Raw genomic sequence first — 25,208 nt, forward strand, 5'->3', positions numbered from 1 at the left:
AGACCTTCCGTGCACTGCCCCCACTGACGAGCCATCAGCATGAATTATCAGCACCCTGCCCCCTCCCACGAATACCTACACCTCCCACAGTCTTTCCTAGCACTGCTGTTATGGTGTACACTTGCTAGGACCGTGCAGGTCGGGGCACGGTCAGAAGCTGAGCGGTGGGAACAGGAAAGGGAGGGGTCAGTAAGTGGTTGGAGGAAGGAAAGGGACGAGTGCCACAGGGAGCTCTGGCACATAAGAAAAGGAAATTATTACATCCACCCAGTGTCTATTATTATTTTCAGGACACAACAACCGGCGACAAGGGTGGTCGACGTGCGGGACCTCCCGGTGCCTGCGGTGTATCTGTAGGAGTAAGTGCCTGCTGTGTGCCTTTTCTGAGCCATCATCTCGCTGTACCACCAGCGCCACATTGACTCATCCTTGTAGCTGGAGCCCACTCTACTCTTCACCTGGGGGAAGCCACTCCACACTTCACCGTCTCCCTCCCACCCTTCATTGTAACATGAGCCCACCCTCCTCATCATTTGGTGAAGTTTCCGTGGCCACTGGAGAACACCCTGCCCCAAAACATTCAGCCACACACGCACCATCGAGAGCCCAGCCTACCTATATGCCGTCCTGACTGTTCACCCACTGCATCGGGGTAAGCTGGTCTCCCTCTTCTGTATTCCCAGATACATTCTGGTGACCTCCCTGCACTCCTGAAGCCTCGTGCAACTGGGTCTCTCCCGAGCGGCCGTTTTGAAGTCAAGCAGCTGATTCAGGAACTTTGTTTCTACCAAGTTGGCCATCTTAGAGTCAGGCGCCCATGCTCCTGTTAGCCTGTATGTATACCTGTGGACAGTTTACATGCACACATGCGCTTACCTCACGATCTAAGCAATTCAGCACCTGGCAGATCTCTGACCTCACACATAACTGAAAATCTGAAGGATTCCTATCGCTGAATACTTTTGCTCCTCTTGCTGCACACCCTAACTGTCCCTGAAAAGGAAACCACTCATTGGAAAACACCCCTGCTTCACATCTTTGGGGCAAACATAGCGTCAGATGTCGTCCTCACTGGATTCATTGTGTAACGCACAGCATAAACCAGCGATGCTTGGTGTCTCCTTCCTACGCCCTCCGAAGCCTTTGACTCTCACCTGGCAGCAACATGGGTCCCCGTTGGCAAGAATGGCTGGATGACTTTGAAGACTTCATGAAGGGGCCACAAGTCACCAACCTAGATCAGCAACTCATTGCCCTGCGTAACTTTAAAGGTAAAGACATTGGTCATATCATCAAAGAAATGTTGGTGGCTGTTTCCACTTCCTATCAAGACGTGAGAGACGCACTAAACAGGAAGTTTCTCCACAAACACAATTTTGATTATGAACACTACACTTTCAAGGAAAAGGATGAATCAATTGGAGACTTTATTACGGGTCTGAAACGCCTAGCCCGATACTGCAAATTTGACAACTTAACTACTGAGGATGCTCTCTGCCTACGAATCATAGGGGGAGGTCAATCTGAATCACTACGTCGTCGTCTGCTGAAGAAACCTTACTCACTGGATGACATTGAAGAACTGATGAGTCAATCATCAGGTCAAAGAACATGCTAAGAAAGTGAAAGCAGGAAAAGTAGAAAAACGCGAACAAGCGTTCCGTTTTCAGTCTCGGATGAAAGCATGATGAAAGTCAGAACAAGGGCGAACTCCCAAATCCACAGACAGTACTCGAAGCAAAAAACAGAGTGGAAGCAGTCGAAGACAATAGCTAGAATGTTATTACTGCGGCCAAGAATATCCTCATGTAGGATCTTGCCAGGCCATGGGTCCACGATGTCGCTATTGTGGAAAGGAGAATCGCAAACACGCCGTCGAGCTCTGGGACCTGCTCGACACAACATCCCCGGACGTCGCCTTCCTGACAGAGACCTGGCTGAACAACTCCTCCGCACCCGACATCGTCATAGCCACCCCAGACGGCTACAAGAACAACCACCGGCGGGAGATCTTCTCCCATCTCGCCGCCAAGACATGGAACACCCTCCCACTGAGCCTACGACAGACCCAAGACCTGCTGACCTTCAGGAGGCTATTAAAGACCCGGCTGTTCGATCAGTAGCGCGCCCCCCCCCCCCAGCTCCTTGAGACCCTCACGGATATGTAGTGCGCTTTACAAATGATTGATTGAGAATCACTTCGAAAATGTGTGCAAAGCCTCTCGAAAGGACTTGTCGCAACCCTCAAAAGATTCCAGGTGTCGTCACCATGTGAAAGCAGTACATTACAGGCAAGAACGCTAACCAGCTCGCCACGAACCAGCTTATAATCCCATGTTACGTACAGATCTCAACGCTCATCATCTCGTGAGTCCTCATCCATCATCCCTCTCCCCGATTTCTCAAGACAGTGACAAATATGCGTGGTAGCTGATTCCGAAAGACCAAAGAAATACCCGAGACTGCATATTTAAATGGGAAATCATCCAGCAAAGTTTGCACTAGACAGCGTAACATATTTCAACTATATATGCATCGTGGAATACGATAAAATGAACCAGAAACCCAAGGTGCAGAAGGCTGCTGTGCGTGTGTACACCTGGATGTCCAAAGAACCACTACCATGAACAACAAAGTGCGCCTCTGTGTTGACATGAGGGCGCCAAACACTGCAATTGAACGAGAGGCACCCTGGGCATCACATCAATGATATGATTACTCTACTGAATGGGGCATTGGTATTTTCCAAACTGTACCTAAGCAAAGGCTCGAGCTTTATGATAGGTTTCGCTGTATCACCACATATTCAAATGATCAGCCGCGAAAATATTCTAAGAAGAAATGAGGCAAGTCATTCATTCATCCCATTTCCATCTCCTTCAACTATAGCGATGACATCCAGGTGTTGGATGATAACATCAAGGAGCACAGCAAAGCTCTGGATCGGGTATTTCACCCCCTTCTGGAAGCTAATCTGACTCGCAATCGAGATAAATGTGAGATTCACAAATCCACTCTAAAATTCTGTGGTCACATTTTCTCCAACGAAGGGCTGAGGCCTGACCCTAAAAAAGTCACTGCATTACTTAACTCTCCATTTCCCCAAGATGCCAGTGACGAAGTCCTTCCTGGGAATGGCCGCCATTGTGCCCGATGCATAAAGGACTACACCACTATCCCTTACGAGAACTCACAAAGCAAGGTCAACCCTTTCGATGGTCTGCAAACTGAGCAAGCATTCACCAGAATCAAAACGGCTGTAGGATCAGCCACCAACCTGGCATACTTCAAACCTCGCAGGAAGACCAAAATCACTGAAAACGCCAGTCCGGTGGAATTCGGAGCTATTCTAGCCCAATATGAAAACGAAGATGACCAACAACACATCGTAGGGTACGCCAGCCTGAAGTTTGACAGACACAAGAGAGTATTCTCACAGCCCGAAAAAGAAAGCCTGGCAGTCGTCTGGGCCTATGAACATTTCTATATCTTTATTTATGGGAAGCATTTTACTCTTATCATGGTTCATCAGACCCTCACAAGCATATGTGGCAACCCTCGAGCAAACATGCCACCTAGGATTGAGCCCTGTGATATTTGCCTTCAAGAATACACCTATACAATCGTCCACAAACCAGAAAAGGCAGAAAACCCATCTGACTACATGTCATGACATCCTTGAAGCTCATCAAAGACGAGACACTTGCTGGCTGGTGAATAAATTCATTTCGTCATTGATCAAGCAAGACCACCTGCTGTTCCACTGGAAGCAATCACAGAAGGCACGGCTAAAGATGCTACGCTCCAAGATATAATGTTTCCCCTTTGAACAAACTCATGGAGACACCTCAATGAACCACATGATGACAAAGGAATTCACTCACACCATCTGGCTTCCTTCTGCCATGTCCAAAGAACCATTACCATGCCTAGGACAATTTCACACATCCCGGACATACAAGGACAGAATGGTGCATGCCCAAATCCATGTCATAGATGGGCCAGAAGCAGTCGACTGCCTTCTCAATCTGCACACTGCAGAACACCTGAAACGTGTAGCTACTGTACAAAGTGGATGACGAACCAGACATCGTAAGCAAATTTCCCAAATTGTTCACCAGGCTTGGAAAATTGACTCATATTAAAGTCCGGCTACACATCAATGAACAGGTAACACCTATGGCTCAACATCACTGTAAAGTGCGATTCTACCTTCAACAAGCTGTGAACGATGAGTTACAGGACTTACTGAGGGCTGATATCATGGAGAGATTGACTGGCCCATTCCCCTGGGTGTCTCCAGTGGTGGTAGTACCTAAACGGAGATTGAACAACAAAGTGCGCCTCTGTGTTGACATGAGGGTGCCAAACACTGCAATTGAACGAGAGAGGCACCCTAGGCTCGACTGAATGGGGCAAAGGTCTTTTTAAAACTGCACCTAAGCAAAGGTTGTCATCAGCTCGAGCTTTGATAGGTTTCGCTGTATCACCACATTTTCATATCATCAAGGCCTTTTCCGATACAAACACCTCAATTTTGGCACTTCATCAGCTGCGAAAATATTCCAAGAAGCAATGAGGAGAGTCATTCATCCCATTTCCATCTCCTTCAACTACAGCAATGAGATCCTGGTGTTGGATGACACCATCAAGAAGCACGACAAAGCTCTGGATCGGGTATTTCACCCCCTTCTGGAAGCCAAATTGACTCACAATCGAGATAAATGTGAGGTTCGCAAATCCACTCTAAAATTCTGTGGTCACATTTGCTCCAACGAAGGGCTGAGGCCTGACCCTGAAAAAGTCACTGCATTAACTGCTACTCCCTTTCCCCAAGACGCCAGTGACAAAGTCCTTCCTGGGAATGGTCAGCTATTGTGCCCGAGGCATAAAGGACTACACCACCTTCAGCTATCCCTTACGAGAACTCACAAAGCAAGGTCAACCCTTTCGATGGTTTGCAAACTGAGCAAGCATTCACCAGAGTCAAAACGGCTGTAGGATCAGCCACCAACCTGGCATACTTCAATCCTCGCAGGAAGACCAAAATCACTAAAGACGCCAGTCCAGTGGAATTCGGAGCTATTGTAACCCAATATGAAAACGAAGATGACCAACAACACATCGTAGGGTACGCCAGCCTGCAGTTTGACAGACACAAGAGAGTATTCTCACAGCCAGAAAAAGAAAGCCTGGCAGTCGTCTGGGCCTATGAGCATTTCTATATCTTTATTTATGGGAAGCATTTCTCTTATTATGGTTCACCAGGCCCTCACAATCCTATTTGCCAACCCTCGCGCAAAGATGCCATCTAGGCTCGAGCCCTGTGGTATTTTCCTTCAAGAATACACCTATACAATCGTTCACACGCCAGGAAAGGCAGAAAACCCAGCTGACTACATGTCATGACATCCTTGGACCTCATCAAAGACGAGACACTTGCTGGCTGGTGAATACATTCATTTAATCATTGATCGAGTAAGACCACCTGTTGTTCCACTGGAAGCAATCACAGAAGGCACGGCTAAAGATGCTACGCTCCAAGACAATGTTTCACCTTCGAACAAACTCATGGAGACACCTCAATGAACCACATGATGACAAAGGATTTCACTCACCATCTTGCTTCCTTCTGACATGTCAAAGAAGAACTTACAACTACTGACAACAGTTTATTACTACGTGATAAATGGATTGTCATACCGCAACTGTTACGCAGGGCGTCATTAATTTGGTGCATGAAGGGCACAGGGGCATAGTGGCCACCAAAAGGGCGCTACGGAAATGAGTCTGGTTTCCCTCTCTCGATTAAATTGTTGAAGCCACACTTCGGGACTGCCCCCAGTGCCAACTGGTAGGGCGAGAAGAACCATGCCCCCCATTGTAGATGTCCGACTTGCTAGACTGCGTGTGCAACATGTAGCCATTGACTTCTTTGGCCCTTTAAATTCTGGCAGGTACATTATCGTCATAATAGATGAGTGCTCAAGATTTCCCATCACATAACGAGTATCGTCAACAAGAGCAAGCGTCCTCGATGAGGCCTTTGCCGCATGGGGCATCCAAAGTAGTTGAAATTGATAATGGCCCTCCATTTAACGGACATGCTTTTTCAGGATTCGCAGCTACCTCAACTTCAAACACCGGAAAATCACTCCCATGCTTCTGAAGACAAGAGAATCACACAAAATGTGTCTAATTTCAAAAAGTGTGATCCAGCAGCCAATGCCCTAGTGGAATAGTAGCAATATGACCCTGATGAATCAAGTCAAGAATTACGTAGCAGTGAAAGAGTTGATGCCCCTTCGGACCTGAGGAATTCCATGGAACCAGACCCACGACTGCAGTTGCAGCGAACCACTTGGTGACCCACTCAGCTCACCGAAGAACCGTAAGATGACTGTTCACTGGACATTCTGCCGGGGTTGGGATGTATTGTCTGCATGCATACTGTATCAGCATAGCGCTATGGCCATGCAGGCTAAGGGCAAGGTCGGAAGAAAGGAGGGGATAGACTGGCAGAGGAAAGGGAGAGGTCGGTAAGAGGTTGGAGGAATGAAAGGGGCGAGTGCTGCAGGGATCTCCAGCACAGAAAATGAGAGAAAAGAAATAAAAAGGAAGTTATTAGATCCACACATTGTCCGTCATTATTTACAGGCCACAACAAGACTGGAATGATTCTTCATGCCTCAGTGAGCGGTATTATAATCAAACTCCGTAATACTCATTTTAACAACCATTGAAGGTTGAAAGCCTGAGTTCTGACGGCTACACACCACAGGCCAGGCGTGTCTTGCACCTCTGATAACCTATCACCACGTGCTTTGTTCCTGGCTGTCAGTGCCTGCCCTCATACACTCGTACTCAACTCACACGCAAACTCATCCCACCAACCTCATACATGTTTCACTCAATTCCAGCCCAATGCAGGCAGATGGGATGATCATTACAGATCCTACTCACCAGTGCATGTCACAGTATGCAGTGCGGTAAACAGCACACACTGCCTTAAAACACTTACGGAGCCATAGCTGAACCTTCAACACATCCTATACATCATCAGCATAAAAGATAAGGCATAGCCTGGCACCTTCCAATATCCCCCAAATTACAGTTTAATAGAACTCATCCTCTGCCAATTTCACTTATTCACCTGCCATGTCACTACCTTCTATTTGCTCTACAGGATACTTGTACCTAATATACAATATGTGGAAGACAGGGGATGCAGTTTCTCTGCATTCTCTTAGGAAGCCATTTGTAAATCTATCTTGACATAATCAGTATTTGACCACAAGGAATGGAAATGGAGTTGACTGATGAGTTGTGATTCTCAAGCTTGAAACTAATGATCTTTAGTGAAGTTGCATTTTGAACCCCCCCTCTTATGAAAAGACAGACCTGCTGCTGACTGACAGAGGATTATCTATAGAGCTTTCTGAAGATGAGAAGTGGCGGGATACAATTTGACACAGGCACATCAGTAGAGTTGCTTGTGTTTCCTCTAATAGGATGCAAGAGTAAAAGCTTTATGATGCCCTAGGTGCATGAGTAAAGGTACCTGTGTTCTCAGTAACAGAGATGAAGAGCTGTGACACGTGTATATCTAGTGCTGTGTGTACCTCAAGGGATGGAAGAGCATGGGTGTTGCAGGAAGAAGAGACATGTGTTAATAGGTCTGTGATAGGCTAGCAAGACTTTCAGTATGGACTGACCTGGTGCACCACTAGAAGTGTGACCTCTTGAAACCTGGCACAAGTGTTTCTCTGATGAGTTATGTTTCCATTTTACTCCCTCGTGTTCCCGCAGTCGACGCCATCTCAGCGCTTCATAGATCATGAATTCCTCCAGTATGCGATTGGAAACAGGGACCGAGGCCTACGCTGGCAGACCATTGCCTGGCACAACACACGGACGACAGCCTCCAAGAATCCTGATCGTGGACGTGATACCTCCGTTTTGGACTGGCACCTGCAACAGCCTTTGTGAAGCTCTGGAGAACTTCTTCTCATTGGCCTGCAGCCTGGGCGGTCCCTGCCGTATACCCCTCTTGAGCGTGTATGCTGCACAGACCCAGCATGAATGCCTCCTTCCATTCGTGGTGAGTATGTCCAATCATAGCCGGAGTCTGACATAAACCCTTCTTCCTCTTGAAAGTATCATCTGATATTACCCACCTTGAAACCTAATTGCGCTCATTTAATCCTGGAAATCCTGCGAGTGTTTCAAACACGATCCCACAGAAAAGGCCCTTCTGCTCTCCCTAAGTACCCCTGACTTACCACCTTCACATGTAAACCTTGCTGTCAGCCATGGATTTTAAAACCTTCACTCTACTTCAGATCTCACATTTGTAAGGGAATGTAGGTCCCCCAATTCCTAGATGAGTATCCCTGTTGTGCAAAGTACCCCTTTTCCCCAGAATCATACATTTCTGCATCTGTCCGGGCTCTAGTCCTCTCACATCAAGGCTGCAATATTGTCTTTCTTCTCGCCATCCACAGCTCTTCACTGGCCTCCATGTGAAAGCTGTTCATCTCATCAAAGGGCACCCAAATCAGCTACTTCACCTCCATCCACTTGGAACTGCTCACGTAGCAAGGTGACATCATGTAGACGTAAGGTAGGAATGATACATTTACTGGCCTGTCTGGCAGAGAAAAGAGCTGTTTCTGGTGGACTTTGCACAGCACTTTCCAGACTTAAGAGGAAAATGAGAAGATGGAGTAAACCAAAAAGGAGCATTCTCATTCGAGAGCTGTAAAGAGCAGATTGCAAACCCTTCCCTAAAACAAACAGCCGCCACCACTCCCACTCATTGTCACCTCAAGGCTGCATCAACGCACCGAGATGGACAGAGCTGTAGCAAAGAAGGACGAAAAGAAGAAACATGGGGTCTACTGGGAGGAGCATTGTGGTTAAAGTGATGGTCGCAAAATTGTTGTAACCCACATGAGAGAGTAATAGTGTGTGTTTTTTTTCTTTTCTGGCCGTTAGGAACCAGCAGTGACATAGTATTAGAATACTGGTTTCAGAATAGCGTTTGACTTTATAATGGTCTACAAAAAATTACACGATTGTAGTTCATGGTTCAGTATTTTTCTAAATGATATTCAGGACACAGTATTCATGTCAGATTATAGTTCTGTATGCGTTATTCTGACATAATGTGCCAGACAGGTCTAAGCTCTGCCTCCAGCTGGCACTGTGCCCTCTTCTGCCCGTTCTCGCACCCCCCGCTGCCCACACACAATGAGAATAGGCGAGTCCAGTATAATAAAAGGGAAAACGATGGGACAAGAGAGAAAACGGACAATGGATATTACTACTGTGACTCGTCACTCTGCTGGGCACTTATGTCTGCAGGGAAATGTGGATATCTAAAGACGAGAGGAGATACAGTGATATTCCATCAGTAAGGTGTTGCATCTAATCTTAAAAAGTAGAAATGAAATACCTTCAAAGTATCTCAGTGTAACCGGCTTTCTGTGCTCGGATGTGAACCTTATGTTCCTGAAAAGTCAACGTCCATATACTGTTGGCAAGCTAAGAACCGTCTGCTTCTTGAATATACTCTTTCTGACGATGACAGACCTGGGGCCTGGTTTAGAGTTTGGCGCAATAGTACCCCACCTCAAATGTTGACTGATATCCCGACTGTCTTATTACAAGTGCATTATACGCATGGTCACTGGAATTGTACAGAAGAGTAGCGCCAAATTATTCGTGAGGGGTGACTAAATTATGCAGCGCGAAAAGGCAACCATGAGGCAGAATTCTCACGTTTTCTGATAGTGTTACTTCGTTATTTTGTCATCGGTACACTTGGTAACACTTTCTGGACAAAGGTATCACCTCATTAGCATCAGTTTAGCACCCAAATATTGCAATAATCAACTGAAATGAGACCAGTTAACCTCTGCCAAGGGCTTTCCACTGCATGGCAACGTGTGGCTGCGGTTTTAGTAACTGTTGATCTGTTTCAGCTAGAACACATTTTTGTAATTAAAATCTGAAGATTATGCAGTTGATGGTGGATTATGTGGCAAGTGTAGGAAATCCACAATTATGCTGAAAATGCCACAGCATTGCAATGCCCCATGGCCCTGATTATACTCTAATGCACTTATAATTAGGCGGACGGGATATCAGTCACTTTAGTGGCAGAGTACCCATTGGATAAACTCTAAATCTAGCCCTCAGCTTTTAACTGGTTTATTTGTGCAGCTGAAAACAAATTATATTCTGTGGTGCCTGTGACCGGCAATTGTGACAACTGGTTTTCTGGGACACCAGGGTAACTGGGTTCCAGTTTCATCACTTGAAGTCGTTCGCCACTGGTTTTCTGGGACACCAGGGTAGTCCGGGGTTACTGGGTTCCAGTTTCATCACTTGAAGTCGTTCGCCACTGGTTTTCTGGGACACCAGGGTAGTCCGGGCTTACTGGGTTCCAGTTTCATCTCTTGAAGTCGTTCGCCACTGGTTTTCTGGGACACCAGGGTAGTCCGGGGTTACTGGGTTTGAGTTTCATCACTTGGAGTCATTCGCCACTGGTTTTCTGGGACACCAGGGTAGTCCGGGGTTACTGGGTTCCAGTTTCATCACTTGAAGTCGTTCGCCATTGGTTTTCTGGGGCCACAGTAGTATTCAACTGTAGGCTGGATAACCCCACGTTCCGCTGTAGCCCATGACTCACAGGGTAGCAAGACAGGAGCCGAGTGCTTACTCAAGATGGAGAAGCGGGTTAGACATTCAGATTACAGTCTACACAGACAGGCAGCGTCCAGTCAGTGCTTCACTTTATAAAGTAAGATATTGTTTAATGACAGAAAAATATGCTACCCATAAAACTAGGAAACCGTAAAACCTGGAGTCTCTATGACCCTCTGGACCAGAGCTCTTACCCTGAGAGGTATAATCACACCTAGATGCTAAGCACTATAAGCATAGTTAATATTGGAGTTTATAGACCATGTTGCTCAGGGTTTTGCTTCATATTTAAAGCAACAGAACCAATATGTATATTGCAGTGATTTGGCTTCAGAAGTTGAAACCACTCGGAGCAACAGAGTGCCCACCCATCCTTGGAGAGGACACCACTCTAGTGGTATCACAGATATGGTTAGCCGTGCCTGGTGCCTAAGCACAGTTACTGTCCCACCAGTTCGGTGTGCCACCTGGCTAGCTCTAGGAGGGTAGTGGCTAGTCAGGGCTCTAGTATACCCTGCTGCCCTCAGATGAGATGAAAAGGGATGGGGCTGGTACCACAGAGTCCACTGGTTACAGTCTAGAGGTTCTAATAGCAGAGCACCCTCAGGCACGCTACCGCCTGCTACAGGTGCAGACAAGCAAGCACAAAGCTGAAGACCATGCAGATCCTGCGGCCGGCACCAGGGGTTCAAATGGAAGTTCCTCAACAGTGTAATCTTCTCCAGTTACAGATGGTAACTGGATGCACCCACAGTCTCTACAAGCCTGTCTCATCTTCAGTGTCAATAAGGAGCTTCCTCTGTTTCCCTCGCTGTTGATGTGCAGTAAGTTTCCTCATCTTAAGTTGCTGACTGGAGACTCGTTGTGCTTCAAGGTGATTGTTTTGCCACAGTCCACTTTGGAGATTTCTCGGCTGCTGCAAAGCCTCTTGCCTGGTAAGATGAAGCCCTATCAGACTGGCAAATTCCTCTCCTTGGGAGCAGAACTGGTCTGCTGTTTAAAAAGAATGCTTTGCCATAGTGGTCCCTTTGAAGATTCAATATAAATCCCCGTAGCCATCCGTAGATCCAAAAGGAAAAGGGTATAAAACATTCTCCTTACCATGTGTATTTAAATGCAGCATATAGATTCATTATGGCATGAAATGAGTGCTCAGTGTAGTGTAAACACAGAGTGCTCAATACCTTGCAACAAAAAAGAGGGATATCTAATAAAATCAAGATAATGGGAGAAAGAACCCAGTAGCATGCAGATTATGTAATATTGAAGAAATCAAAGTCCCAGATTAAAGAAAACTACTTCTGTGTCTGCTTTGTAGGTAAGACCCCTGTTGTGTATAGCAAACAAAAAATGGAAAATGATAACTGATAAAAATTAATAACACACCACTGGGTAACATTAAGCAGATTCCTGGATAAAACCAAGATAATCCTTGGCTTGCTGTCCACGTCCTTGTTGGCGTCTCAGGTGTCCTGATGGCCTGCCCTCCTCTTAATTGTCTTGGGCATCCAAGATTATACAATGGTCACCAATTCAATAACTGTAATTTAGTCTGAGGTGACTCACAAAAATGCTTGAACATGGTCTGTTGACAACCTCCAACAGCAACAAAATTGAACTCAAGAGACCAGATCTGAGTAGCTGCTGGAGAGTAATTGTTTAAGAAGTCGCTACTAGACTTCAGTCCCTCAGATCAAACACTGAAACAAAAAAACAATGAAACTCCAGCTGCTTAGAACCTCATTGCATGATTAAGTCATCTTAACCATCCCAGCTTACTCACGGAAGTGATGTAAAACTGGGAAGGACATAACTGAAGCCATTACATATCCAGTCTCAAACATGTACAAGCTAGCATGATTACCCTTCCAGGCCTGGAAACATCCTTTAGATTAGAGACTTGTACCCGAACGGTATGTTTCATTTTGGCAGTGGTAAAGATAGGCTTCTGTTCACACCCATCAATGATACTGCTGCCTCAGCCCCTGTCATCTTCCATTCCTATCCTCTGTCCTCCTCTCTGCATTGCTGATCCAGGGTCCTCCCCAGGTCTCCCCTTTCCGGTCTTTCTTGGTTCTTCACAAAGATGCTGCGATTTGTCTTCCTCCTTCACGTGTCCCTCCATTCCTAACTGTGGACCCTGGTCCTTCTCCTCCCTCCCAGGTGTTTGTTGTCTTTTCTCGCAATTGTCCTCTTGTATCGTTCCTCCTCGAGATATCCCTTTGCTGTTCACTCAGATGTGCAGGTATATCTTCCTCCTCCCAAGTGTCCTGCTCTGCATTCCTTATTCATAAGTGTCAATTTTATTTTTTATTTTAGTTTTGATGTATGGTCCTTCAACTAGGCGAACCTCTAATATTCACCCAAGTGTCCTGATCTACTTCTTTGATTATTCTTGCATTGTAGCAACTGAGTGGGAACTTCCAGCGTCTACAATCCTGTGTCGCGGAGCTGAGAGCTGTGCCCAGGGAGGGCTCCTTCCACCCCAAAACAGAGTGCCTGAAGCGGGCTGTGCATGACGGACTGCAGCAGTTTAAGCAGCACTCCCGACTTCTGGGGGCCGGAGGAGGCCTCAGCAGCTGCTCTGTGGAGGTGAGAGCTTACTGAGAGGCCAAGAGATGATAGGGAGAATGGGTCGGATGGACAGTTGGTGAGTGAGCCTGAGAGAAATGGACATATTTGAGTGAACAGAAATGCTGAGGGACTGAATGAGCATTTTTAGAAAGCATGCAGATACCAAAAGGGTGTCCTGGCGTGAACCAATGGCCAAAGGACAAGGTCGGCCAGTCCCATCCTGATCACAGAGGGAATAGATGAGTTCCACGAACCTACGAAACAGCATAAAGTTAGTTTGCGAGCGGATGGAGCGGGGAAGAGAATTTCAGTATTTAGGTTCAAGATGCAAGAAAAAGAGTGTTAACCCAGCCAGACACAACAGACCTTAGGAACAGTTAGAAGATGTAGAGAGAAGGGTGGTGAGTGGCATGTCGGCATTGCTCGTTGGTGGCCTCGCCCACTGTGCCGCGTTAGTGGTCTGTGCTACACGGCTTCATCAAGTAAGCCGGTATGCCACTGTTCGGCCCCATAGAGGATGGGGAGAGCGTGCCTGTATTGAGACGTGTTTGGACTTTGGCAACAATCAAATCCAAACAGAGGGCTTTTCCCCTGGTAGAGTGGTGCTGGAACTGAACAAAGTGTTGCACATGCCAGGGGGAACCAAGAAGGCGGACCGCTTCTCGTAGAGCGGTAGAGAGGCTTAAAATACAGCACCGCACTCGCCAGGGGACAACAAAGTACGCTCACTTCCGTTGGCTGGTGCGAGAATAGCACATAAGCACAGCGCTCAGGCTACAAATGACAATCAAGAAAGCAAGTGAAGCAAGCAACATGTGCTATGTATAAGGACTGCGAGAGCCGAACACAGAGTCCCACGGCCAATTCAGGACAGCCCAGTCCCAGGAGAACACTTGGGAGGGGAACAAAGCAGGCAAAAGTAGGCAGGCAGGCAGACCAGAACAGCAAAACTGGTTATCTAGATGGCAAACTTTCCTGGCAGCCCCATAGTGCCTTAGCAGGGCAGAGACAAGGAGCAGCTGGCAGCAGAGCAACAGCAGATAAGCAATCTAGTGAGTACTCTAGACCACCCAGTAAGGAGCAGGCAGCAGGACAACAGCAGAAGAGAAGTCCCGATGAGTAATTTGAGCAACTCAGCAGTCCTTCTGACAGAGGTTTGGTTCCAGTTCCAGAGCTGCTCTGAAAACATGGGGTCAGAGCCCCTAAACTTATACTCAAAATGCATTTGATATGGGGGGCACTTCCAAGATGCATTAGAAGTGCACAACACTCCCTTTCAGCCCTGACTCCAGACATCAGTAGGGGGTAAAACAGCCCTTTGTGTGAGGCTAGGACATAGCCTCTACAAATGTAAGTGCATCCACCTCCCCCTCTCCCAGCCCAGGAAGACTATCAGTCTGCAGATGCATCTCCTATCACACCAAACCCTTCCTGAGTTGTGGCTGTCTGGAAAGTATGCACAAGGTGTAGCTGACAACCAGGCCCAGACATGTATTGGAGTCAGGCTGCAAAGCACACAGATTTATAAGCACAGAGAAATGCCTACTTTATAAAAGTGGCATTTCTAAAATAGCAATGTAAAATCCAACAGCGCCAGTAAACAGGATTTTTCACCACTATTCTAAACAGGCCAAACATGTCAACGTCACTCCTTTCACATCAGGAATTACCACTCAAACACATATAAGGGAATTCCCAATGCTAATCTATGAGAGGATTAGGCCTCACAGTAGTGTGAAACAAAATAGGCTGTTTGTAACTACCAGGACATGCCTCACAATAAAGGTACATGTCCTACCGTTTAGTTACACAGTACCCTGCCCATATGGCTACTTAAGGCCTACCTTAGCAGGGACCTATATGTAGTTGGAGGGCAGTTTAAGGCTTGGCAAGTAGTTTTAGATGCTAAGTCAATGTGACAGTAAACTGAACACACAGCACAGGAGTGGCAGGCCTGAGACACGTGTGAAAGGCTGCTTCTGCAGGTGGCGCAAGGAGTGCTGCAGGCCCATTAGTGGCATTTAATTTCCAGGCCCCGGGTATATGGTATGCCACTTTACAAGGGATTTAGTAAATCAAATATGCCAAACAGGTGTAAACAAATCATACCATGTCTGGAGTACAGAGTACAGAGGACATGCACTTTAGTACTGATTAGCAGTGGTTAAATCCAACAAAAAGAGGGTAGGAAAAATAGGAAGAAGGCAAAGTTTTTGGGGATAACCCTGTGGAAAGGGCCAGGTCTCATTGGGATTATACAAGTTGTTCTACGCATAATCCCCCACACATTCAATTAGTGTTTCATCTTTTCAGATGTAGAATGCACACTGTTATCACTAATGATCACAGCCTCGGTTCCTTTGTTAAGAAAAAAATCCTAAACATTTTTTTGTACCTTGTCAGTGTCTAACGTTTTGATGATTTTCACTATTGGCCACTCCATGAAAGTAATAATGTACCTTTTTGAAGTACCTACGAGCCCTATGATGACCACCGATACACATTCCCACGGAGATCCAGGACACATAAAATCACTCATAGGAGGCCTTGATGTCTTGAGTGTTTTATCTGCTGACACACATATGCCACACTCTCTTACCTCCTGTACGAAGCTGGCTTTCTATATAGTGCACTAAAAAGAAGTAGACTGCGTAGAGAGTCCAATGGGTCCTACTGGCGTAACAAAACATCAGCCCCCTCCCTACAAAGTAAATGTAGGGCGCCCCCACGCTCTGGACACAGTCGGAGCTCTCAGGCCAGGAACCTGCCATTACCAGCGGGGGCTCCTGGAGCTAAGGCCCCCGGCACCATGGGGGCTGCAGGGGCTTTTGTTACGACACTGGTGGGCCCCAAATTGGTTTATAGAGCCTAAGTAGATAATACTAATGCTCTCTTTTGTGTTCGTGTCGGCGAGCAGTAAGGCTTATCAGAGGGTAGTCCTAAGCAATTGTTGTACTCACAGAGGCAATGAATGAGACGCACGGCGAATAAATCTGAGACCAAATAGGTAAAATAACACTTCTTTTTATATATTTTGTAAAACCAAGAACTTTGTTCATGAGTAAGTGCTGTTTTTGTTAGCAATTTATACAGGTCAGTAAACAAATTTGTGCGCCTTTACACACAATATAATCCTATGGGGAGAAAAGACGTATGCATAAAGGTAAGTTCAGTCAGTTTCAGGAGTTCACCTTCCTGGTTTCGGATTGTAGTGGGTCTCAGTGATGCTGATGTCTCTCAATGGCTGCTCAGTCGTGGTGCAGTGAGAATCCGGATTGGACGCTCGCTGCCGCATTTTGGTGCAGGGCATCCGGTACCCCGGGTATTGGCACTGCACGGCTCCAGTTGGTCCTGGGGATTTCAAACTTGGTGGGAAGACAGATCTGACCCTCCAGAACACTGGTCCCCCTTTCTGGTTGTCTGCGGCATAGGTCGGGCCGGTGAGCTGCAAGGCGGTGGACTAGACTCTGCTTGTCTGTGACTGCGGACTGCAGTGGATAGCTCCTATACTCCAAGGGAAACTGGAGGAGATTTTCAGAGTGCTGACAGGCTACCCAAGGCTATTGGAAATCTCCAGCTTGCAGGACGAGTCAGTCTGTTGCGATATTCAAGAGAGTTGAGAGGAGGCAGGGTTTCGCTCCAAAAGTTCACAGTTCTTCTGCAGTTCTTGCCAGGCAGTGACTCTTCTTCATCCGTCTTCTCTTGATCCGTCGAATCTGAGTTCTTGGGTCCAGGGGTGCCACCTAAATACTAATGTTGGGGGCTTTAGGGGAATGACAGGTAGTAGACAATGGGCTGCCTACCTTTAGGGTGTTTACATCCTCTATATGACTACTTCCTGTTGGAAATGGCCAAAACCTTCACTCTAGAAGGCTAATTCCGTCCAAAACTAGATAGAGGAATTTGAAATGGTGGTGTCCCACCAGCTAGTCCAACTTAGGGGTGGTGCTGGCTTGGTGTGGTACACACCTCCTAATCTTATTAATTTTCCCCCTGTCTTGCTGCCAAATGCGGGGTCTGGACAGGGGTGTGGGCATCTCCTCTTTCGGGAGAGGCCAGGGTCACATAACAAAAGCAGTGGAGCCTTTGAAGCTTCCCACCCTGGAATGCAGACCCTGCATGAAGGAGGTGTAAATACCTCTGCCCAGAGCTGGCTTTATTCTTGACCTCCGACAGCAAAGGCTCTCACTTCAGAAGCTCGTTTGTGGTGACTAACTCATCAATACCAGTCAGTCAAAAGACTAGTATTTTGTAGGTTTTCAGGGGGCACCTCTAAGGTGTCCTCTGAGTGAATGTATTAATACATCCATCACTGGCATCAGTGTGGGTTTATTAATACAAGATGGTTGCTACCAAACATCTGAGGGTGCAGTAACGCCACCATGTAGCTGGGGAACTCATAATCGTGAGTGTCCAGCCATGTACTCGTCATGGCTTTCCTGTGCACTAGCGATTTCTTAACAATTGACTCAGATATCACAGCGACACATCCACTCACGCAGATAAGGCCAAACATGGGGTATAGTACACCCTGCCTTAGAGATGTAAGGCCTGCTGGAGAGGTGACATACCTATACCACATGTAGTGTTTTGCAAGCATGGCTCACAAAGATGTGTGCCAAGTCGGCTCTTCTTTTTTCTCTGCATCAAGACACGTGGGCTGCAATGGCAGTTTTGCATGAGCTTGGTGAGGGGTCTCTTAGGGTGGCGCAATTGATGCTGCAGTCCTTAGGGACCCACTTTAGTCCCAATGCCCTAGGTACCAGGGGTACAATCTACTAGGGACTTGCATGGAGCTTAAAGGGGTGCTAATTGTGGAACAATGGGAAAGAACACTGATACTGGTGGGGACCTGGTTAGCAGGAACCCAGTATGCTTTCAGTCAAAGTTGCATCAGATGCCAAGCAAAACCTGGGGGGTAACCAAGTCAAAAAGCATTTGCAATGCATTCGGTCTTGCCTTCGGGACCGTATATGTATTTAGCTATGCAGCACACTAGCCTGGGTGCTGAAACATCTACTCTTCTTTAACATGGAGGGAAAGTAAGCACCAAACTATGTGAAATGACAGGTATGGGAACACATGAAGAGAAATATTGCCTTTCAGCGGGAAATGGTATAGTCCAAAGCTCTGGTTTTAAATATAAGAGCAAGGCCTTCGGTGGTCATATCACTGAAAATACAAGATTCTAAAAAAATATTTTTGTCTACGGCTGCTTGTGGAAGACAATTTCTATGGACTGGAATATAGAGAATGCTAAAGTGATTCTGGTATTTTACTAACCTCTGCTGGTCGTTTTCTATCAAGAAAGTTAAATAGAGGCAGTTGAACAGGAAAAAAAAGTCCCTAAGCGGAAGCAGACAAGTCCTAGGGAATCTTTAGAGCCCACAAAGTACACCGCTTGGGTCGTAATATAGAAACTTTGGAGTGCCTCCAAAATAGTATACAATACCTTTTCACTGTTTTTGCTATGTATGTAATAAAAATAGTCGAGTCTAGGCGAAGGAAGACGAAAGGAAATGATGAGAAAAGGGGGGATAGAAGAGTAGATTTTTTTTCAGAGGAATAGAGGGGTTGAAGTGGCAGATTAAAAGTGTGAGTCAGGACAACAGGAGAAAGATGGACTGGCGAGTGAGAGAGGTCACGTGTATGTCTGCAAGCAAAAATGAACGCGCGTGTGCAGAATGAAAGAGAGCAGTGCTGGAAATGGAGAAAAAAAATACACGGGATACCGTAAATAGGGGTAAGCATAAAAGGGGTGGGGTCACAAGGGGCAGAGTCTGTCAGCGTATCCACTAAAAAAAAACTGTACCTAAATAAATTTGCAACAAGGACCAACTATTTGTTCAGCCCCTGAGGTGTTGCAGCTCTGAACATACAGTACACAGAAAGCAGTGCAGATGACGGTGTCCTGGGGCCTGCAAATTGCACCGGATCCGGCTCAATAATGACTGCTGGACCGGATCCTCCCATTTACAACACTAGAAGAGAATAATATAGAAAGAATAAAGAGAAGAATGATGTGTGAGAGCGGGAAGAGAAGTGAGAAAGAAAAGTGGAGAATTTGGAAGGTAATGAATGAGAACGAAGGAACGCCCAAAAAAGAGGCTAAGGAATAAAATTCAAGAGAGGGGTTGCAAAGAGGAGATACAGGCGAACATAAAGGCAAGATTGAAGATGGCGTGAAAGTGGAAGGGATGAGGTAGAGAGGGGAGGAGACTGAATTGAGGGAAGACAGGGCATGAAAGGGAGGTGGTTGAGGGAAAGGAGTGAAAGAGGGAGATCATTGTAGGGAATTTAAAAAAAGAGGCGACTATAGACTAGTGAGAAAAGTTGTCAGGGGAGCATGGAGAAAGAGGGTAGGGGGCGCGAGATGGGGGAAAAGGCAAGAAGAAAGTGAGAGAGAAATTCAGAGCGAAACGAATGAGGCAGGGGCAAAAGATGCGGAAACGGAAATTCACGGCAAATGAGTAGGAAGAGATGGATGGAAAAGGCAGAATTGTCGATTTGGCAAGTAAAAAGTAGAAGAATCAAGGAGACAGCGATAAAGAAAGGTGGGGTATAAACAATGGGGTGACGGGGATAGGAGGTTGAAGAGGAGACAAGAGAGGTGGAAGGGAGAGGGTGTTTGGAGAGTGGGTAAACTTGGCGATGGTATGGGTAGGAAAGGTGACAGTGGAGGTTAGAGATGGGAGAGTGGAAAAAGGGGGCTTGGAAAGTGGACGAATATGTGGAGATGGAGACTGGAGACAGACGTACAGAGAGTGATAGAGAAACACAAATAAGCAGATAGAGAGAGAAAGAGGTGGGCAACAAATAGCCAATGGTGGGGGGGGGAGCATGGGGTGATGGGGACAGAGAGAGATGGAAAGAGAAGGAGATTGGGGACTACAAGGACATGGATGGGTGGGTGGAGATAGAGGATGAACGTAGACGAGATGGAGTTCGAGGAAGAATATATAGAGAGAAGGGACAGTGGGGTTGCGATGTGGGCTGAGAGAAGAAGCAGAGAGACAGAATGGAGCAGGAAAAGAAAAGTGGATTATTCCGCTAGAAGAAGCCATGCTAGGAACATCGTAGTCGATTTAAGGTTGAGACCTCCCAAAGTGTATCAGTTCTATCACACAGACATAATTCATTAAACAAATGAAATGTGTGCACCCAGAGAAGTCGGAACAGGATCAGCACCAGCAGAGAGGTGCAGAGAATAGAGCTTCCAGTTGCTGACCTGCAGTTAGAACCGACAATAATAACACAATTAAAGTGTAATAAAGAAGGAACTCCGAAGTGGCAGGAGACATGGGGCACACTTAGCACAGGGACGAGAGAGGGCTTCTTTTTCGTATGTAAAAGGCAGGCACAGTCCCATCTCAGTGTTACCTCTCGTGTCTGTCTCGGTACTTGGCTCTGGCAGGTAGGTTCCCCGGGTCCTGATGCAGTCCCACTTCGGATTCCTAGAATGAACCTCAAGCCGCTCCCGTCTCCATCAAATAGTCCCGGGAATTGTAGTTGGGCTGACATTCCTTCTGCTATTGGTGGAAAGTGAGGGCTGTGTCCCACACACACGGCGGCCCCTCTCCTCCCTATGTACAGTGTTACAACGATGCCCAGAGAGGATTTTTAACCCGTTCTGATGCTGTCGGAACAAGGGGGCACGTCACGGGCACGGCTGCTGTGCAGCGCCAGGCGTGAGCGTGTGCAATTCACCGGAAAGACAGCAGAGCGGAGAGAGACCAAGCTCTGCAGTCAATAAGACGGACCCAGCATACGGCATAGGCGCCCCATGTTAGATAGAACAGAACTATTGGCAAAACAGCAGGCTACCAAGAAGACAGTTATGTCTATAGCTGCAACCGAAAGTCACCTCTCGCTCTTATATGAGAATCAGCACAAGGGTTGTAGCTATTTAATAATATGCACATAAAATATCCAGTTTTCTTTGATGTTTTTGCATAGTGCTTATGCAATCGGGATAGTGTTCAGAGGACTAAAAAATGAACTTTTTTACGTGCCTCAACTTTCCTTGATGGATTATTTGACTTGTGCCCCATCACGCACCTTCTGTTACAATTAGTGCATTTGATGGTGTGCGTCAATGCTGATATGTACGTGCTGTGATATAACTCCGAAGGATAAGATAACAAGCGCGGTCCCGAAAGTGAAAGAGGACCGCGCTGCAGCCGGAGCATGGGGATCTAATTAGAAACACATGGCCCCATAAAGATAAGAAAGTGCTTTGGGACAGCAGCAAAGCAGGCGACCCAGTCGGGCCCGGAGGAGAAAGGACGTCAACCAAAAACCCTCATTTCCAATGGCAGGCCACTGTTTAGCATAAATGGTGACACCAGCCAGCCAATGGAAATGAGGGGCGGGGCTTCAAGCCCCCTTCTGAAATCCCTCTCTCACAAAGTCTCTCGTCGGGGCGAGCAGCGCTTTGCGCTGCAGCACCACGCGAGACCTAAAAAGGGCATTTTTTTACACCTTCCTTTCCCCATCCACATCTATACCAGGCCACCAGTAGACACTTTTAACACTTGTTTTTGTCTATATAATACCTAAATGTCCTTCATTACATAAAGTAATAATACTTCTCCTTAAAGCTTCCAGGGGAACCAGCCTTTCCCCTCTCATTACATTGAGATCACTGCAAGTTTATTCACTCCTTACCTCCCAAAATGTCCTCAATTCTTTCAATTCCCACGTTGACAGCCATCCTTTTTTATATTTTATTACTTTTTTAAGTGTCAAGTCCTTATTGCACTCTTCCTCCCACTCTTCTTTTTTGAAAACGTGCACCCCATTATTCCACACCAGGGCAACCTTGACTTTATCTAACAAATCATCTTGACTCGCAGAAATCTGAATAGGAATACGTGATAGAAAATCTGTGGCAGCATTTTTTTACGCGTTAAATACACCATTTTGTAGATGAAATCCAACAATCTCATCGAATTCCGGGCCAACCTGGAGGAAACATGGTTCATACCCACATTAGTTAACACTTTTACTAGTGGCTTATGGTCACAATTGATGGTAACTTCCCTTCCCAGTATGAATGAACGAAAATGTTCTAGTGCCCATGTACACGCCAATGGTTCCCTTTTAATCACTTCATGCGTTTCGTCCGCTGGTGACAAAGATCTTGAAGCATATGCAATGATTATCTCCTTTCCCTCTTCATTATACTGGGACAATACTACCCCAATATCTATGCTGATAGCATCCATTGTAATCACATTCTTACCCAAAGGGTCAAATCCTTGCAGGGTAGTACCTGCACAGATTGCATTTTCACTTCTTCAAATCTCTGCTCGCAATTCTCACACCATGTCAGGATCTGTCAGCAGCGCAAAACAAGCAATGCCACTAACCTTTAATGCCACCCGCGGGGACGAGGGAGTGTAGAGAAGCCCGCTACTCCACTGAGCGCAACCCCACACAGAGAAGTGACACACTGCTATGCAAGGAAGCACTCCTTGTGGAAGAGGAGTGGGGCAGCGGCCAGGTTGCCTGATTCCGGACCACTGGGTTCATGGTTTGATCCCCGGTGCCGGCGGCAGGTTTGCCCATCACCATGTGACTCTGGGCAATAGCTTGCTTAATCTTCCCGACGGCCCCCAGCGCCGGGACACATTTCCCGGAGTTAGCTGTGCGCTTTACAAATGCTGGTATTTCATTTTCATTTCACTCCAGGGAAAAGGGAGGTGGATAAAATAATAAACACTGCTGCTGGGATGGTGTCTTCTTATACCCAAGTCTGGTCTAGGGTTTCGGTATGTCTTCAGAAGTCACCCCCACATGTAAATGAATACACTGATGCAGCAACACTCTGACATGGGAACATGAAACAATAATCCTTAGCATACTCTACTGTGGACCTGGGTAAGTTTGACATCATGGGCATTATTGTTCTTTCCCAACACCAGAATATCGGCCTGAAATACCAGTACCATTTCCCCAAAAATATTAAATATTAGGCTTTAAAATACAGTGGCAGCGGAGGCTAGGCTGAACGGCATCCTTGTAAATAGATAACACCCTACATGCTAAATAAATGCAGTGTACATCTTGCTATCTTCACATAGAGGAATCTGATGGTAGACTTGTGATAGGTCTATAGTAGTGAAAAACTCTTGGTCAACATTTCATTGATATTTGGTAAGAGAAATTGATCAATCAAATATTTGCGCTGAGATGACGAAGATCAATGCTTAATCTAATCTTGCAGTTAGCGTTCCTCACTGTGACTTACGGAGCTATCCACTCCAACAACTCAACTGGTTCTATAATACCATTTCTAACTAGACGTTCCAATTGAATTTCTACCTCCTCCGTTACAAACATGGGAGCATTCCTGAGTCTGTGTATCTTGAGTATTGCATGCTCCTCCAACACTATCTTGTGTTTAAAAAACTTCCGATGTATCTTCGTAATACTTCGGGAAACTCATCATACTTTTTTTCTCAGTACCCTCCCCCTCATCAAGTACTAACACTTATCAACACCATTAGGTTCTAGTATAATGTTCACATATCTTTGCTTCTAGTATAATGATCACATTTCTTTGATTCTTCCATCCTAATACCGAAGGACCTTTCTAAGAAACATATACTTTACCTATGATTTTCCTATTCTTGAACCTGAATTCCAGGTTTCCTTACTCCAACATTCTAAAGTTTCATCTGTATAACTTTCCGGAGCGATGTCGCTTCCACAAGATTTGAACACAATTTTTCTTAGATTTTTCTTTCCATATCATTTCATTCATAATAGTGAATGGTGAGTCAGAATTAGTGGCAATACAAATTCAGACTACGCCCATTTTCATAAAACAGAGGCTCACTCTTGTCAATGTCAATGATATTGTTTTCGTTAATAAAAACCATTACAATTTACGAACAAACAATATTAAATAACAACTGCTTTCCAGACACAAAACTTATATATATAAAAAACAACCATGATTTGCTTTGTTACTAAAAGCTAAAATCCTATGCGTAACAAAAAGGGAGTAGGGAAGGAGACAAAAACTGATAGCTGAGTAGTTGAAGTGCGGAGTGCTAAGTATTGATGTCCTCTTGGACTAAAGTGCTTAAATGAGGTCAGGAGGGGGAGGAAGAAATGTGTCACATGATGCATGCACTTACTTTACTCCTGGCTATGCCCTGAACCCTATGACTAAGGGCTGCAGAATTTTAAAGCCAACAGTAGTGTCCCAATTTGCCTTCTCAGTAATTGGGTTCAGGGTGCTTAGATGGAGTCGAGGCAAAGTGAGAGAGGTGCCTCACATGGTGCATGCAATTACTTCACTCTGGGCTATCCCCTGAGAGCTGAGACCGAAACGATAGAAGAATATGCAGTCAAACCCCAATTTGCCCTCCCATTATTAACGACAAGACACTTTATATAGTTCAGGAGTTGCTGTGTGTAGCAGTCCGTTATTATTTTTTGAGTAAAAGTGGCAGGCTGAGAATCAGCAGGTCGGAAGCGGAGGTGAGCTCCAAGTTCCTTAATGAATTTGCCGCGCCTTGATAGAGTTCTTGCATCGTTTTGGGAGAAAAACAGTGACGAGGGCTCCAAACATTCGACCTCCGTTTATCAGGAACATTGGTTTCAGCAGGGAGCGCCTGGCGGCGTCAAGCGTAGGGCAGCAACACAGAGGGTGCAGCCACGATTCATGCTTATAGTTGCAGAGTCTACAAGTTCCGTCCGTTCCCGATGGGCCCATGGATTAAAGTTGGCTACTGGTAGAACTAACAGGTGCATGTATAAAATATCTCTGTGTGGCCGTCTGTTAATGGCCTATGAGAGGTATGGCTGTGGCTTCCCTGTTAAGTAAGAGTTGTTCAAAGTGGACAAAATGCCAGAAGACTTTAAGGAGTGAATGTCCGACAAGCCCTTTTCCAAGGGATGACATCTGATTT

General features: G+C 46.1%; 1 protein-coding gene across 1 annotated transcript in view; it reads left to right on the forward strand.

Annotated features, from left to right (window-relative positions):
- The window catches only part of M1AP (meiosis 1 associated protein), a 344,775-nt gene that overhangs the window by 571 nt on the left and 318,996 nt on the right, over window positions 1-25,208 (forward strand). The window contains exons 2-3 of the mRNA XM_085642984.1: window positions 7,810-8,101; window positions 13,117-13,302. Coding sequence (XP_085499110.1) covers window positions 7,838-8,101; window positions 13,117-13,302 — 450 coding nt within the window. The 5' untranslated portion in view covers window positions 7,810-7,837. The remainder of the gene's footprint in view (window positions 1-7,809; window positions 8,102-13,116; window positions 13,303-25,208) is intronic.

This window comes from Triturus cristatus, chromosome 2_2, assembly GCF_964204655.1.
Source record: "Triturus cristatus chromosome 2_2, aTriCri1.1, whole genome shotgun sequence".
NCBI classification, from domain to species: Eukaryota; Metazoa; Chordata; class Amphibia; order Caudata; family Salamandridae; genus Triturus; species Triturus cristatus.